General features: G+C 37.7%; 1 protein-coding gene and 1 long non-coding RNA gene across 26 annotated transcripts in view; one reads left to right on the forward strand and one right to left on the reverse strand.

Moving 5' to 3' along the window:
• The window catches only part of GPHN (gephyrin), a 333,615-nt gene that overhangs the window by 109,114 nt on the left and 207,397 nt on the right, over positions 1–17,104 (reverse strand). For all 25 annotated transcript variants that reach the window (XR_005820015.1, XM_040557299.1, XM_040557318.1 and 22 more), the window contains 2 exons: positions 7,288–7,382; positions 2,898–2,964 (listed from right to left, as the gene is read on the reverse strand). Coding sequence is in view for 24 of the 25 variants with exons in the window: in XM_040557299.1 (XP_040413233.1) it covers positions 2,898–2,964; positions 7,288–7,382 (162 nt within the window). In the remaining variant the exon portion in view is untranslated. The remainder of the gene's footprint in view (positions 1–2,897; positions 2,965–7,287; positions 7,383–17,104) is intronic.
• Positions 10,470–12,010, forward strand: LOC121070327. The gene is made up of 3 exons (XR_005820017.1): positions 10,470–10,608; positions 11,209–11,253; positions 11,619–12,010. It is a non-coding gene; the product is annotated as an uncharacterized LOC121070327 (long non-coding RNA).

The following is a 17,104-nucleotide window of genomic DNA, read 5'->3' on the forward strand; positions in this document are numbered from 1 at the left end:
GCACATCAGTACCGTGTCCTCTCTGTGATTGGGCAGTGAATGGTTCAGAAAACATTGATAAACTACCTGGTATGCATTTGTTAGATGCCAGAGGTGAAGACATTTTTCAGCAAGGTCACTGACGTATACTGAGCCCAGGAGAATGATTCTTATGATTGATAGGGGAATCTACCTTAGCAGATTTGTATCGGGCTGTATAGCCCACTCACCAGCTTAGCAGGGTATATGTGGAGAAGGCTGTCTTTCTGGATCCATCAGCCAGCTATGCAGACAGAAAGACCACTGGAAAGATTGAACCTTACTAACACAAGAAGAGTCTTCCTGATGTTTAATTGTGAAGAACTGTCTCACTAGTGCTCCTAGAAGCATTATGGTTCAGAGAAAGGCAATTTTCTCTCTCATTTATGATGAAATACAGTAACCCCTCATGGCAGATATTCAGGCGTATCCCTGGAATAGCTTTTCTAAAATAATGTTGCCCTAATGTGAGGGGACTTATCTGGAAGGAGTTGAAAAGGTAAATCAAAGATTATTTGACCACTAAGGTGATCATCACCACAAGGGTGAGAACTATTTCTTTCAGGAGAAGCAAGTCTGAAGCTGAGCTTCTAAACTTGAGAAGATGGTTTGGCAATATGCATCATAAACATACATGCTGACATGTATCCTAAAAGTATTAGGCCAGACTTCATTGTTGTGGGGCTGGGTGAAATTTAGGCATTGAATCAGGTTTTATTTTAACCGAATTCTCTCTTAGAGAAGAAAGATTGCTGCTACCGAGACTGATGCAATTCAAGTGAACACTGACTTTTTGATAATAGCCTTGAAAGGCTTTTGAGAAGTTGGAGAATGGTTACAGATGTGGAAGGAACTGTCGTTTAACTGCATTTTTTGCAATGGGTTATGCAGGAACAGATGCAAGATACACTGAAAGCACTTCAAATGCTCCACTGTGTCAGATACGGTCTATACACTACGCCCCACCTCTGATCTCCAGCTGTGCACCATGGCTGTATCTTGACAGTATGTTTATCATCCCCCTACATTCCCTGATCTCCTATATCACAAAGTACCTAATACAATACCTGGACATTCACCCTTAACTCTTGGTACTCTCCTTCAGGATGACTAGCACAATGACTGCCAGCACCTTCATAAAGATCTCCTGAACTGTCAGAAGAACAAATGGCAGATTTTTGCACTTACACAAGTCCTTGCTCAATATGAAGCATAAATATTTCCAGTTAGACAACTGTTTGGCAATGAATGAATGGGCAGCAGGAAATTCAAGAGGTATGAATGAGTTTTATTGAATAGCTGAGATGGCAGTGGCTACAATTTGCATTCTGTACTTGAACTTACTGATATAAATTCTTTATTCCTTTCAAAAGCAAAATAAATTTCCACCCTTTTTTCTACTCTTGCCATTCTTTTCTCCTTCATACTAAAGCAAACTTACTGCAGTACCTTGATCCTCTCCAGTACAGGGAAACATTTTATGGTTCCCAGTGACAAGAAATATTCTTATTTCCTAACATTGCAAAGCTGAATGACAGTAATCCTAGAAAAGCGGCTTGGAGGGTAGAAAGACATAGATGCTGGCTAGTGTTGGCAACTAAGCATCTGAAAGTCTTATAGGTATAATGGATAAAAGGGAGATAGACTCTTCCCTGAAGAAGAGAAGAAAGCACTTAAATGAGAAGGAGGTGGTACTGTTCATGCATACAGATCACGGATCCTGTGCGCAACTACGTAAGACAGTGGTGTGATGCTGATGGTTAAGTTGCAGAGCCACTGCCACAGAACATCATGTGAGGACGGCACACCTGACATCAGCTGTCTGTTAACTACATTTAAGCTGGGATTAGACAATCAGAGGGCAAAAGCAAAGAAGCTGTACAACTGAGAAATCAGTGTTCATAGGGAATTTTATCAAATGATGAGCTTTACCTTGAAGTCTTTTAAGGTATGTACTTCATAAAATTCCATCCACTAAGAATACAGAAAAACAGGGGTGATAGGTCCTTTGCATGCACTGGAAAAGATAAAATCTTTCCCATTTCAAATGAAAGTACATACGTATACCAGGCACATGTTTGAGTAGGCAATCCTTCAAGCACAAAGAAACATAAGATGAAGTTGATATTGTCTGTTTTGATTTGTCACCTGCACGTTTTTCTAACTTTTTCTGATTTGTTATAGTAATGCTTTTTCAATAGCAACATATAAGAATAGGATCAATAAATAGTTATAAATCTGTAAAGCAAAGGAGGAATCTCAGAGTATAACACATATGTATATGATTAATACAAAGCAGTCAAAAAGTAAGCATGAACAAAAAAATAAAGCCTAACTTCTCTGTCCAAACTGAACAAAACATAGGAAGAAAACCAACTGTGAAGGGTGTAAAGCCTGACACACATATCCAAAACATTAAAAAATCTTCATACACTTAAAAATGATGTTCCTTTTTTTCCTCTCTTGCTGACCAAAATTGGGAATATTCTTTTTACTCCAGCAAGTTCTACCATACACTAGGCCTTTTTCTTACTTCTGTGCAAAAAAGAATGCTTTCTTGGAAGCTGTAGAAAACACAGGGATCAGGAATAGGCTGACTAGAAAAGAAGGAGGAAGTGTAAGAGAACATTAAACTATTCATTACAACTGCCTGCTACAGTGAAGTACTCTCTGGTACTAAAAGTAATTCTGTCCTGGTCGCACAGTACTTTCAATTAGACCAGTACTGTGTTGTCCCTGACCAAGAGAGATGGTGTGTTAGTGAATATGCATTTCAGTTAACTTCTGTAAAACTTGTAGTAGGTACTTTCTACCATTCAGAACAATAAGAGGTACTTATCATCAGTCCTCAGTAGCAGATCAGTAAGAACACTTCTTACCTGTGACCCTTTCTTGCTACCTGGCAGATTAATTATGAGAGTTTTCCCTCTGATTCCACACACAGGTCTGAAAAGAAAGAAACCCAGAGTGAATTTTTTTGCATGGAAATTTCTCCACTGTAGAAAGAAGAAGAAAATATTTAAGATAAATTTTATTATTTACCAGAATTTGTCAAATCAATTTTTAACATCTAAAAATATTTGCTGATTGTGTTCTCATGAAACAGCTCAGGAGAAGCTGAAAAAGCAACAGACGAGACTGACAAATTCTAACATTTAAATGATAGTGTAAACACCAGAGAGATTTTCATCTTTTTTTTTTAGTTCTGTGTATCTCCCTTAATTCCATTGTTTACTTCCATCAAATACATTCTTTGATATAGTCACTATTTACTCAAACTTGGGGTTCCTTTGTAACATAATTGATGGTATCAAACACTATTTCACTTGATAGGTAAAAAATACTAAGTCATGCTAGTATGCTGGTTGCATTAATTCAAATGCCCTTTTTTTATTTTATTTTTTTTTCTTTTTAAGATACCACATAAGAAAAATGGAAGGAAGTAATTCTCAACTGAAAATTGCACTTATGCAATTCAAATCTAATTCTTCCCAAGACTCTGTCCTAACTCCAGAAAAAAAAATATTATCAAAGATGAAGATTTTATTTTACTTTGTGTCTTTAGGGATTTTCTTTGGTCTTGATGCAGGGCTGAACAAACAATCAAGGGCTGAATGGGGTTTCTCTTATCCTTTCTATCATTTAGAGTTTGCCTGTTTTTCCTTTTAGCTACATATTTTTTTTCAAAAAACAAATCAAAACATAAAGAACCCAGATTTTGTCTGGAGGAAGAGCAGAGCACATCTTGCTTTTCTCCACTGTTTACCAAACTAGTGGTGAAAAAAACATGGCTAGGATATAAAGCTAAGAAAAAACGAAAGGACAAAACCAAACAACAAAGATACAGAAGCTATGTTGAGAGAAACTGTGTAACAGTCTTTTTATCTAAAAACATGAGACATTATTGAAGACAGAATAGAAAAAAAATAGATAGAGTATTACCAAAATTTCAGAGTAGCCAATTTCCCTGGATTTCTTCTTATACAAATAATTCCTAGTGATTATTATCATTTATTGGTAGCATGGCATTTTCTAGCAGGATAGCAAGGATTCTAGCGACAGCTGTCATAACGCTTACAATTAAATAGCACAGAGATGATTTTTCTGCCACAAAATGAACCTCTGGTATCATAGTCAAACCAACCTGAAGAGAAGTCTTATTTTCAACTGTCAGCTTGAATATTGCCTGACTCCAAGCCTCTGTTCCCCTGTACATGCTTCTTACACATTATACACCCTAAGTTAAGAAAGAATTCCAGGTCACTGAATGTAACTCTACCACAAAACAAAGATGAGGAACTCAAGTTATAAAAATGTGCTCATTTACATTTGTTGCAGTAGTCAAACTATACTTTATGACAGACTCAAAATAAGGGAAACAGGAAACATCCACTGAGGAATTACAGTGATGTCTAGTGGCATAAGACAGAAATGGGGCTGCCAATGATTTCTCATGACAGCATGCAAAAGTAAGTAAAAATACTTAAGAACTGCATGGCTTGCAAAAAATAGTGTGCGCTCAACAACATAGAAACACACCAAGGGTGTGTGCGTTCTGGGTAATGTGAGAGATAAATTAATGATCTTCCTCAAAATGGGGAACAATTGAGAGAGATGCTGTGGATCCCCTGTTATCCTCAGCCTAGTGGTGCATTGGACAGAAATTATGAGAAAATTCTGAGAAGCCTGAGAAAAAAAAAGAGTATGAATAGAAGCAAAGGACCTGTAGGAAAAACAAGATGAGGGAGAAAGACAGAAAAAATGGATGTGGGAAGAAAATACAGATCTAATGCAGAGATAGAATAGAGGAACATGATCTCTTTGGGGAAGAAAAAAAAAAAAAAAAAAAAAAAAACATCTCCCTGAGAAGAAGTTTTGATGGGCAAGGGGTACTGAGGCTTTTTAAAGACTGCAACAGCACAGGTAGTTGACTTGGGTAAGAAATCCTGTGAGGAGATTAACTCTAGGACAAGAACAGTTGGAAGGTCACAGAGAAAGAGGAAACACTGAAAAGTCTATGACCCTCCAAGATACTCCCCGATGTATCCAGTTATAAGTCTCAGAGACTCTTCATTTGTCAGTATCTGTGAATCAAGTCTGCAAAATAACCCAGCACTTTCTACCAGTTTCTAATGTTGGTCTACAGTCAGGAAAAACAGCCTATACCTTATACAAATTTCTGAAAGTTCAAGTGAAAAAATTCAACATGATTGATCTAACATTTCCCAAACTGCAGGTGATTTACAGAAGTGTTAGCTTAATGTTGCATAATAAAGTTCTGCCTTTTTTTTTCTTTTCTTTTTTTTTGGAGTAAATTACGTGCAGGAGTATCCATAAGAACTTAATTTCAAAATTAAGTCAATGAGAGCTAAGCTTGAGACAAGAGACATTTAAAGCTAAACACTCTGAAAAATTAAGATTTACATTTCTCAAAGTGTGTGCCTAAAATTAGTGTATGTTTTTGACCACTCTTAATATGTAGCTTAGTTCATATTGTAAAAGGGGGATAACAAAACTACCTCAATTTGCAGAATTTCCTAAGAAAATATAGCAATTTACAGCTAATTTATGTCTTAGAGTAAAAAATGATGTAAGAAAAATCCCAGAGGAAGTGTCTGCATTCAGAGAAGATCCTGAATAAAGAGTACCCCAAATGATATGGGATTACACAGAGGACAACAACAACAACAAAAAAGTGAATTTCCCCCCTTCCATCTTGAACAACTGCAGAAGAATTCTATAAAAAACTTAATCACAGGACACGTGCATTCCTGCAGAACGAAGATTGTGCAAGAAACCATAATGATGTAATTTTTTTAATTTTTGTGTACTTAACTTTATGCTCTGAATGTTATGCAAACACTAGCCCTTTGCATGCTGATTACATATAGGCCTGAAGTAAAGGTTTTCACTGGGAAATTTTTAAGGCCTAGTATGACTGCACGAAGTCTATTTGTAAAACATTTTCAGTATAGATACACAGAGATGTTATGTCCCGTAATGGTTGTCAATGACTACTGAAAGTGGCTGTAGGTTAAGGAATATTTTCTTGCTCTGTCTATAGAAGAGTTAGGTTGCTATCCAGCATTCTGCTTCCACTATCATTAAAACATCTTTTCAGCCATCCTGATCACAACACATCCTAAACCAATGTTGGTTATTCAGTATCACCTAAATAGATATCTTTCTCTTGATCAGAAACAGAACAGCTAAAATACTTCAAAATATACGACTTACAATGTTAAAAATTTCATCAGATAAAAAAATGAAAGTACTTGCTAGTTTGGACAGAATCTGAAGATGTTACCTTGGTAATGCTGCCCTTTCAGATACACAAAGTGATACAGAAAGTTTTGAAATACTTTGTTGAACTACTAAAACTCAAATCTAAATGTCTTTTAAAAATCCAAGTATCTGAATACAAAATTTCAAACAAATTTGAAGTTCCTGCTTTGTTTATAACTTACATAATTATTGTTATACCCTCATTATGCAACAAGAAAACAAAAACTGTAATAGCCATTGCTTCTTAGTTACCTTGAAATGACACATAATCACAAACCGACTTATGAAATGCATTGATATTACTAAATCTATCATAGATAAATGATACACAATTCTAAAGATCTTGAAGGAATAAAATAAAATTAACTCCAGAAGGAAATACAGGATAACAAGAGGTGTCAATGACAAGCAAGAAACACCAGCAGGGAGAGTATCAGTTGCTAACTATTTAACAGGGAATATCAAAATCTAGGAGTTAATGTACTAGATCTGAAAGCATGTGATAAAATACCTTTTCACTTATTCAGAGAGCTTTTGCTAGTACTGGAATAAAAGCAATAACACAACAATACGTATGTATTTATCAAGTTTTTTCTTTTTTTTTTTTTCCTTTTTTTTTTTTTTTTTTTTTTTTTGCTAAACAAGCATTTTAGCAGTTGGTGAACAACATACAGAAGAATTCTTCAGTCACCACTGAAATGTCACAGCTCTAGAGTGAAAAGACAGCTGTTCAACAGCATGCATCAATATTACAAATAGCCTGGTAAAGAAAATACAGGAAGATACAGTGCCTAGTGGAGACTACAAAGGGAATAAAATGAGAGAATGCAATTACTGTTCTTGGAATTTGGCCAGTTCTCTGAAGTTAAGACTTATAGTCTTGATAACACTAGCAATCTTCAGTTATTTCTGTACAGTCATTCCCCTACCCTGCATATTTCTAAGGAAATAGCTCACTTCATATTCTGAAGGAAATATTCTTACCTAGAGAGCATGCCCAAAGGAGTTACATTAAGTGATCCCATCAGCATTGCCAGGGCCATCCCTGGGGCTTCTCGCTCTATTACTTCTTTAGTGGCCTGTAATCAAAGATTAAATAGCAAGTGAGTGAAAAGCAACAAGGACTAGAAAAATGCGAAACAAGCTGAAATTCAAGAAAGAAAATCTTTTTTGTTTGTTTGTTTCAGAACCAAAATATGTCCTTGCTAAACTCTCAGCACTGGAATATGTTGAAGAATTTTCTCTTGGTTGTGTAAAATAAGGAAAGTCAAGGAGGTAGGAAGAAGCACTGTTAGCTGTATTTATTGTAAAGACTCCTACAGAAAATTTTAGAAGTCAGGATCCTATATATGTAGGAAAAACTAACCAACACCACATAAATAACAACTCCCTCTAACAGAAAGGAAGGAATGTTTGGGAATAAGCAAAAAGAAGACTGCATGTAATGGTCTGCTCTTCCTCCTCAATCTCATTCACATTTTCCAGTTGAGATTTTCGCAGGCACAAGAAGGGTAAATTGGTCTGTGCAGAAGATAGAAAAAAAAATTGCCAACGGAAGCCCATGTAGCAGGCAGGCAGGAAAATAGTAAAATGGTAATGATAACAGCCAGAGGCTGAGGCCTTCCCTTTTGATCATGTCGGCAAAACAGCGATTCCAAACAGGCTGGTGGCTTCTAGCCAAGCGGTCCCTATGCAGTGGGCATCCAGAAGCCTGGAAGCATAGTCTGAAAATGCTTGTCTTTTCAGTCCTTTACCCAGACAGGGTACCAGTTGGGAAATGATTTTCCAGGGATATTCACAAACTTCTGCCCCTCCTTCCTAACAGAGATTTTCATAAATGCCCAATCAGTTCTAGTCTCCCAATCTCCAACTTTAGTTAGGACCTAACACCTTAAAGGAAGGTTACAATCCTAACCGCTCTCCAATTCTCTCACAGTGGTTGCTTTTCAGTGCATCACCTTGATTCATGTTCTGAATCAAGATTCTACATTATTTGGCACAACTGAAGTGTTAGCAATGCTCATAAAACTGTGAAATCTGTTGTAAAACATCCAGCCAAACTACTATCCTTTGATAGCACAGCTATCAAAATAGAAATAGAAAATCAAATCTTAAATGTAAAGACACGCTGAATAAGCTAAATTTTCCTGGGAGTTTGATACAGTAAAGGAGTATAGTAGAAGAAAACCAGACAAATAATTTGGTGGGAAAGATTAAATTACAAATCAGATCTTTGTACTTTTATAAACTCCAAGTTTACAAATAGAAAAACCATGTCATAGAGAAGGAAAATGACAGTTAACGCAATGATATCCCTACTTGAAGGATCCAGGAGTCCAAGACTAGCTATACAGAGAGAAAACTTCACAGAAAGCAGTAAACAAAACAGAAAACAAAACAAAACAAACCAGTACAGGTATTTCACCAGCCATATTCTCAAACATTGCCACTAACACTTAATATGTTTTAGAGGAATATGTCAGCATCAGAAGACATCAGACATAACTACCAAGTAAACCATCAAGTCTTTTATCACTAAGCAAACCTGGTATGTCTTCAGTTGTGGGAAGCAAGAACTTTGGTTTATACAAAACCAAAGAATTTTAATTCAGTAGCTAACACCACAGTCTCTTATTTCCAGCATATCATGTTGGTTTTTTTATCTGCCACCCTCTACTCAGAGCCAGAAAAGGCATATACATGTGTCAGTATTTCTATAAAAGGGAAAAAAGAATAAGCAGACTAGAAATGATATAAACAAAAGTTAAACCTCTGCATTGAGAGAGAATGCCAAAAGGCAGCTGCTGAAGTACCAATTGCACACTAAAAATTCTGAAAAAAAATGCACTGCAGTGGTGTATGGACACTTTCCTGACAATGAAAAAGTTGATGAAACATGGAAGTCTCTGTGTGCACACAGTAAGTATATGTCAATGCCTTTTATTTTCAGCTAATGCCATGCTTCAAAGCTATTCAAAACTCATTTTAAATATAAAGTGCATTTTGAGATTTCTTTTTTGCCCTTGAGCACAGTGACACTTTGAAGATATCATTAGTTAAAATTCTAAACAGGCTTCAAAGGTAGTAGAAGATGCAAAGGAGTTGCACAAACAATGATCCTGCAGCTGCAGGAGTCCTTCAATGAAATTCTAGTCCATTCTCTAACTTCACAAGAAAAATGACCTTCACAAAATGTCACTGCTAGCAGGCAATGTGATTATTAAAAATGTATAAACTGAGCAACAGCAAAATCTGAAAGGGCAGAAAGTCCAAGCAGCAGCCCTCAACATAAGTTTCTAAAAATACTTGTTTCAAAATATACATGCTTGTATTCATTCCTGCGGGCAGCCTTCTACAGACAGGGGAATGCTTCCTGCAGTCTTTGGGCAGATGCAGCCAAAATGGCTCCTGCTACATAAACATCTTTTACAGTGACATCTGCCCTTGCAATCAGGCACTGGAGACTCCACTTTTTGGATGTCCTTAAACAACATGACTTAAAATGTGTGATGTACAGGAGCTGGAATCACCATCACACTGGGAAGCCCACTCTGGCTTTATTTACGGGCACGAAGGAAATTAAAGGTGCTGCAGCGACGTGCAGATACTTTGTGCCTCTCCGTAAGAAATAGTGGTTCCACCTAACAGTGCAGCGAAGTGCTGCTGGGCAGGCTTTCTAATGCTTCTTTCAGGACTGAAGGAAGAGTGGAAGAGAGATGCCAAAAGGCTATGTTCATCTGTGTCCTGCCTGGGAGCTAACCGCCCAGCACCGGCATCTGCACACAGGATTCTTCACACACATCCTTCACGCTTTACCAATACTTCAGCAAGACTGAGTTAAGATTGTCAAACTTTGCTTTATGAGCAATTTTAGATGCCTTCAATGACAGTTATGAAAAAAATCATCAACTAAGTACCTAGCTTATTGAAGCCAACCCCTAATAGCACAGCTCAGTTTTCTTTACTCACTTAGGATTAAAGGATACTGGGGTTTTGGCAGATAACTGGGGTTAACAGAAAAACTAGTACGCACATTAGAGTAACAGACAAAACTGAAGCATTCTAATATAAATGTAGTCAGATATTTTCAGAGTGCGACAGACTTACCAATAGATATGATTTCATTTCAAGTCATTATATCTGACATTTTTCAGTTTTAAGACATGCCAAAATTTCATGACCACTGGCATCAACCTTATGGCTTTCCCCTGTTTGAGATGAAACTCAGAAACCTGTAGCAGAGAAATGCTGCATGGAGCCACAAAACTGGCAGTTCACAGAGTACAGTGAGGGCAAGTGAATGAGGTGAGTGGGCTGGAAATAAGACTGCACAAGGTGGCTTGGACAGACAATAAATGAGGGGAAACCTCAGGAAAAGTAAAAAGGAAGACGGGATACGATACAAGTGCCAGGCTATGGGGGGACCAGGGAGAGAGAAAATGGAAATTGAAGCAATAAAATGGTAGCTTCTAATCCAGAGAGAAACGGAGGCTAACAATTAAATAAAAATTTTGAAATACTACTATTCAGGATTTAATAACAATGTCTGTGAGATCATTTCTTTTATATTTCATTGGTATATGAATAAACGCAATATATTGTAAAACATATTTTTGATAGTATTCAAAGTGCCTTTTTACTGTAGTTAGGGCATTATGTTCCCAATCCAACGGATATATTTTTAGATGTCTCTGACGTAGCTGTGGTTGCTTAACAGATGGCTCACTGCCAATTGGTTTCACAGAGTTCTCTGCTGCTTCACTGCCTTTCTTTTCTTTCATATAAATTACATTATGTGGAAGCCCTCCCAGGCAGCTTCTGGAGGATATACCTACTGCAGACCAATCTAATTAAAAGACTTAGGACTCTTGAAATGCTCAGAAACTCCTTATCTTTCTCTTTTAGATATTAAACATGGCCAAGTTTGACCTCTTAATAGTAATGATCTGAGTAAGTAATGATCTGAGACATTTTATATACCCTTCAGCCGTTTGGGGGAAGTAATATAGTTCTATCTTTTGAACTAAAATGCAAATATGAGACTGAGGAAGTCATAATACATTTGATCAAATTAAGATGACCGAGATTGCCTCTGTTTGGAAATATTATTTCTGTTGGAAAAGTTCAAATCTATGACTTTGTATAGCACATTCTAAAGCTATTTATGCAAATTAATGAACAGATTTGCAGACAATTTATATTTAACAGACTATAGAATCAGCACAGATAACATATTATTGTGTATTTGAGCTTTACAGTGAATGCAGAAGTCTTGAAAATGCATAAACAAGGAAATACCTGTATATCCTCTCCAGCAGAACTTGCAAAACACAAAGTCAAACCTCAGAAGACTGGACAAAGAACTACAGAGACAGACCAGTCAAATATGCAACAGAAATTTCAGTCACGTCTGTCAACGAGGTGTAGAAGAGGTGTATAGATTAAGAATAAAAATTGCCTTGCTCAGCTTGCAGATGAGATACTATCGTCAAGGTTATCACTGTACCTCTGCTGGAGATAACGCGTGTGCCTGTAATTTTGATTCACAAGTCAGCTATTTCAGCTTATTCTCTACTTCCCTACTCTTATTTTGCAGGTGAGAAAATAGAGCTTACATGGAGCTAGACTGATTACAGCTTCTAGCCTGGAAACCAGTTATCTATATATATCTATATCTATCTCTTAGTACAATAACAAATAAAGGTTACAGCAGTTGGTTTCTCTCAATATGTCGGAAAGTTACTGAATAAACATCAGTTTTTAGTCACTTGTTCTCACCATCGTGCTGTCTTTCCTTGATTTTTTTCTTATTGTATGCACCCAGGATCTTGTATGATAATATTCTATGTCTTTTCTATGGACAGAAGGCTTGACAGGAACCTTTCTCTCTAACCCTCCAAAATCAACTTTCTTTGGCTGATTGCTCAGTTAGTTTGAAAAATGGTTAAAATCTATCAAATACTGCTGCACAGCAACCAAAGCCAAGCAGGTTTGTAAAAGTCTCTCAACTTGTCAGCAAAGTTAGTAACTTTCTAGGAATATAAGCCATCTTTGCTACTTACTTCCTCCACACAGAAGGTCTGTGTACTGAAGGTCTTCAAGTACTTTTTTTTCAGTACAAGATACCTGAAAACATTAACTGTTGCATCTCTACTGTGTTACAAGAGTATTCCCAATAAAAATTAACACCAAAATTCAAACCACCTACGATAGCAATTTGACAGAGCACCTTTGGGAACAATCACAGAATCACAGAAACACAAGATTGGAAAGGACCTACAAGATCATCTAGTCCAACTGCCCTCTTATCACCGATACTACCCACTAAGATACTAAATCATATCTCGTAGCACCTTGTCCAGGTGCTTCTTGAAACACTGTGACGGACGGTGACTCCACTGGGAGTGGAGCGACTCCACGGGACCTGACTGGGCAGGCCATTCCAGTGCCTGATCACTCTTTGAGAGAAAAAGTTTTTCCTGATATCTAATCTAAATCTCCCCAGGCGCAACTTGTGGCCATTCTCTTGAGTACTATCATTAGTTATCTGAGAGAAGAGGCCGACCCCCTCCTCATCACAACCTCCCTTCAGGAAGCTGTAGAGTGCAATAAGGTCTCCCCTGAGCCTTCTGTTCTCCAGACTAAACAACCCCAGTTCCCTCAGCCGCTCCTCACAGGACTTGTGTTCCAGACCCCTCACCAGTTTTGTTGCCCTTCTTTGGACAAGCTCCAGGGCCTTGATGTCCTTCTTGTAGTGAGGGGCCCAAAACTGAACACAGTACTTGAGGTGCGGCCTCACCAAAGCTGAGTACAGGGGGATGATCACCTCCCTGCTCCTGCTGGCTACACTATTTCTAATACAGGCCAGGATGCCGTTGGCCTTCTTGGCCACCTGAGCACACTGCCGGCTCACATTCAGCCGAGCATCGATCGACACTCCCAGGTCCCTTTCCTCTTCACAGTCTTCTAGCCACTCTGCCCCAAGCCTATAGAGTTGCATGGAGTCATTGTGGCCAAAGTGCAGGACCCAGCACTTGGCCTTGTTAAACCTCATCCCATTCGCCTCAGCCCAGCAGTCCAGCCTATCCAGATCCCTCTGATATCAGAGGGAAAAAGGTGGTAAACCCAGGGCTGATAGTTCAAGAATCCTCAGCCCTGCTACTGCTGTGTCAAGGTCCATATGGAGTTCTAAGGGGTTCTGCTAGAAGACTATCCCCTTATCCTCATATAGCCATACTATACAGATGAAAATAGGCCTTTAATGTCCTTATACAAACTGGCAGAGTTTGTCATTACTCACACTGAAAATACCAGAATTTATGATGCAAGAAGGGAAGAATATGCTAACATGACCAAAGAGAAGCTGGAATTCAGAAACACACACGAGATGCACGAGATTTGGTGCATGTGTTTCACAGTGTAAGTGAAGTATACATAGTGATTGGTCAGGTCCAGGAGTACACTGGGGTGCTATCACTTGTAATTATATTATTCACAGACCGTGGATGAGTTGCTCACTGAGATACACCAAGCAACAGCTGTCTTTCATACATACACAACTATGATTATTGGCTTCCTGATGTCAAATTAGCTGTCAGAGTTCCATGCAAGTCAACAATGGCTTGCATCCAGAAGGCAGTGAAGAGTTGCTTCTGCACAAGGTGGATCCCAGACGTAGGTGTTTGCTGTCATTCCAGAGCTTTTGACGAAATGCACACCCACAGCAATGAACCTGGCCACACACACTTTAAAAGTAGCAGCCTGACAACCATCATTTCCTCAACAATAAAACATCCACAAGTGCTACTTATGTGGGTCTGTAAAAACCTGTCAACTGCTATATGGTCCCAGAGTAGTGGAGAGTATCTGATGAAAGTCTTAAGTAAGCACCTATCACTAAGTTTGGGCTCACTGGATGGTGCTAGGTGGACATCAGCCCAATGCTGCCCCACGTGTGTGTGTTGTTCCTCCTCATTAAGTAACCACCTAGGCTTCTGTCACGTCCACTGCACAGTAAGAAGCTCAGTGTGAGTCTGGTGATTCTCCATTTTGATATTTGTGTTAAGTGTTTTTGATGTTAAATGTGGGTACAGGTATCACATCCATAAAGACACATCCTGAGAGCTCTCACAGGCTTTTATAAATTTACTGCACATAAAACAAGCCATGTCTAAACTTACTAGGGTGGATTATTCTATCAACTCCTCCCTTTATCAATGTCCAGCTTGATATATATTTCTCCCGTAAGTGACATGATTACACGTTCCTTTTCCTTTTTCACTCCCATCTCAAATCCGTATAAAGCCAAAGGTGGATGAAACCCTGATTAGTGTAGCCAACTAAAAATTAAATCTACCAACTGGTGTACCTGCACATATCAGTAACATTTCCACTGACAACAGTTCAGCAGCACAGGAATGCTGATTTGAAGTTTGCTTGCTTTCTCAGCATATTCACAGTGACTCTGCTGCCAGCGAAGTCCCAGACTTCACAGAATGACCCTACAGAAATTATCTTTGTGAGGAACAAAAGTGTCACACCAATAACTGCTGTTAGATTAGATCAAATACAGACTCTTTGTCTTCTGTTTCTCCCTGTATCCATGATTCCCTGTGTCTACAACTTGCCTTCAAATTCCCTCACTCTCTTCACTGGGACCCATCATACCGTTTATTGGTACCTAATGCCTACGGCAAGAGACTCAGAAGCCTGGAGCTAATTCCACATCCGTGTTTATAAACCAGTATCAGCAAATGATTTTATCAGTACAACTCCATACAAACATGAAAAGCAACTGGCTGATAGAGGTACCTCTGACAATACTTCAATGACTTATACATGACTGAGCCATTAATATATTTGTTGGAGTCCAATGATAGTTATTTTTGTAAACAAAGAATTACCTAGGTATGCATTAGATAATAAAGATCTAACCCAGTAGTATTTATTGTAACTTTCCTTAGAGACCTTGTTTTCATCAGCTGAAATATAACTACTCAACAGATTTACTTCATAACACTCAGCTTCATTTTTACTTACAGCTTGCAAAACATCTGGGGGAAGATGCTTCACATTTTTATATACAATAAAGAAAAGTTAAATCAATATAGTAGAAAAACCAACATTGTGGGATTTGCAACTTGTATCTGTACCTCAGTAGGTTTGTATCTGGTTGTACTTGATTTACATGAACTTCATAGATCAGTGACTCACCTGCCCCATTTATGTAATACAAATGTCAAAGAAATTGTTGCAACTGAGCAATCAAAAAATAAGCAATTTCTATACATAACGTCTAATATATATTTAGTGTTATTAACAATTTTTTAATCCTGAATGCTAAACAAAATTCTCTGACAGTAAAGATATATAAAATATTTATGCCATCCAAATGGATCTTGATTTTATGACTCACCCTCACACACTCTGGTGAAAACAACAGAATATTAATTGTTAGAAACAGTTAACCCTGCAAAGAAAACACTTACGAAATGCTTTTCTGCACTACGAGGAAGGCATTTAGGCTCAATGAAGACTTATGCAGCCCACCAGATGCAGCATGTTACAACTGTATAATGTATGTGTGTGAAGCCAGTGCCAAAAGGCAAAGTATTTGCAAGAAGGAGAGGATATAAATATTAGCTTGTGAAAATGACAGTTGGAAACAAGTCCATGCACTTGGTTCCAAAGCAGGGCTAGGTGGCTATTTCCTTTTTTCAGCCCTCTTTTTTGATGAATTTCTGTTCATCATTCAGCAGAAATGCTGGTAAAGGTAGTGACACCACTCTGCTATTCCAAAATCACTGCTAAAATGTTATGTATTTATTATTATTCTATTATTTTTCCCCCCAATTACTTCAAACTAAACACAAAATGTAAGAATCTATGTTATCTGTCACAACTTTTGCAACATTCTTTAAAAATTAAAGTGGAACAAAACTGGAGAAGTGAAAAAAATTTGTTCTTAGCAGATTACGGAACCATGCAGTAGAAATGAGAGAAATGAGCAGAAATAATTCTAATCAATACCACTAAGAATTCTACAATTACTACAGCTGACAACATAATGAGCTTTTACTAACGCTACAATAACTAGGGAGCTCTGTCTCATAAAATTTACCCTGTGTAGTACATGTGTACTAACTTCTAGACTATTTACCTATACCAAAGAGGAGTCAGGGTACAGTTAACTTATTTTCATACAAAACTAGTGTTGACCTTGGATTCTTTATAGTTTAAAAAAAAAGTATTTTAAGCAATAAATTTTAGAACCAAAACCAGAAACAAAACCATCACTTTTGCTACGTTGTGATTTAGTACCACAGGAAGAGAACCTATTATTTACAGATCCTCATCAGCGCACACAGAGAATGAAGCCACCAGCCAGAAATTAATGTTGCTTTTTCCTAAGAACTTGCCTGGTCTCCTTGGCAGTGAAATAACTTGGAGTCTTTACTCACAACTTTACTTCTCCAAAAAAATCATTTTGCAGTGCTTTAACTCTAAAGCATTTGGTACCGAGATTGAAATGTGAAACTCTTTTCTTTTGAGAATGACAGCAACATTGTCTATTGCTTCCTATCATATGCTACCTTCCCTGAAGAATAAATATTGCCTACTGAACTCTAGTGAGTTTCTGCCATGTATCTCTTCCAAACAATTTTAGATCTAAAATCATCAGTGTTGAAGATTTTAAAAAATCCCTCCTAAAATACACCTTCTACAGTACAAAGGATGGACTACTGAGGATTTTCAAGAATATACCCATTACCAGAACTACAAAAAGTACTTCACTTTCTCT

This window comes from Cygnus olor, chromosome 5 (assembly GCF_009769625.2).
Source record: "Cygnus olor isolate bCygOlo1 chromosome 5, bCygOlo1.pri.v2, whole genome shotgun sequence".
Classification (NCBI taxonomy): domain Eukaryota; kingdom Metazoa; phylum Chordata; class Aves; order Anseriformes; family Anatidae; genus Cygnus; species Cygnus olor.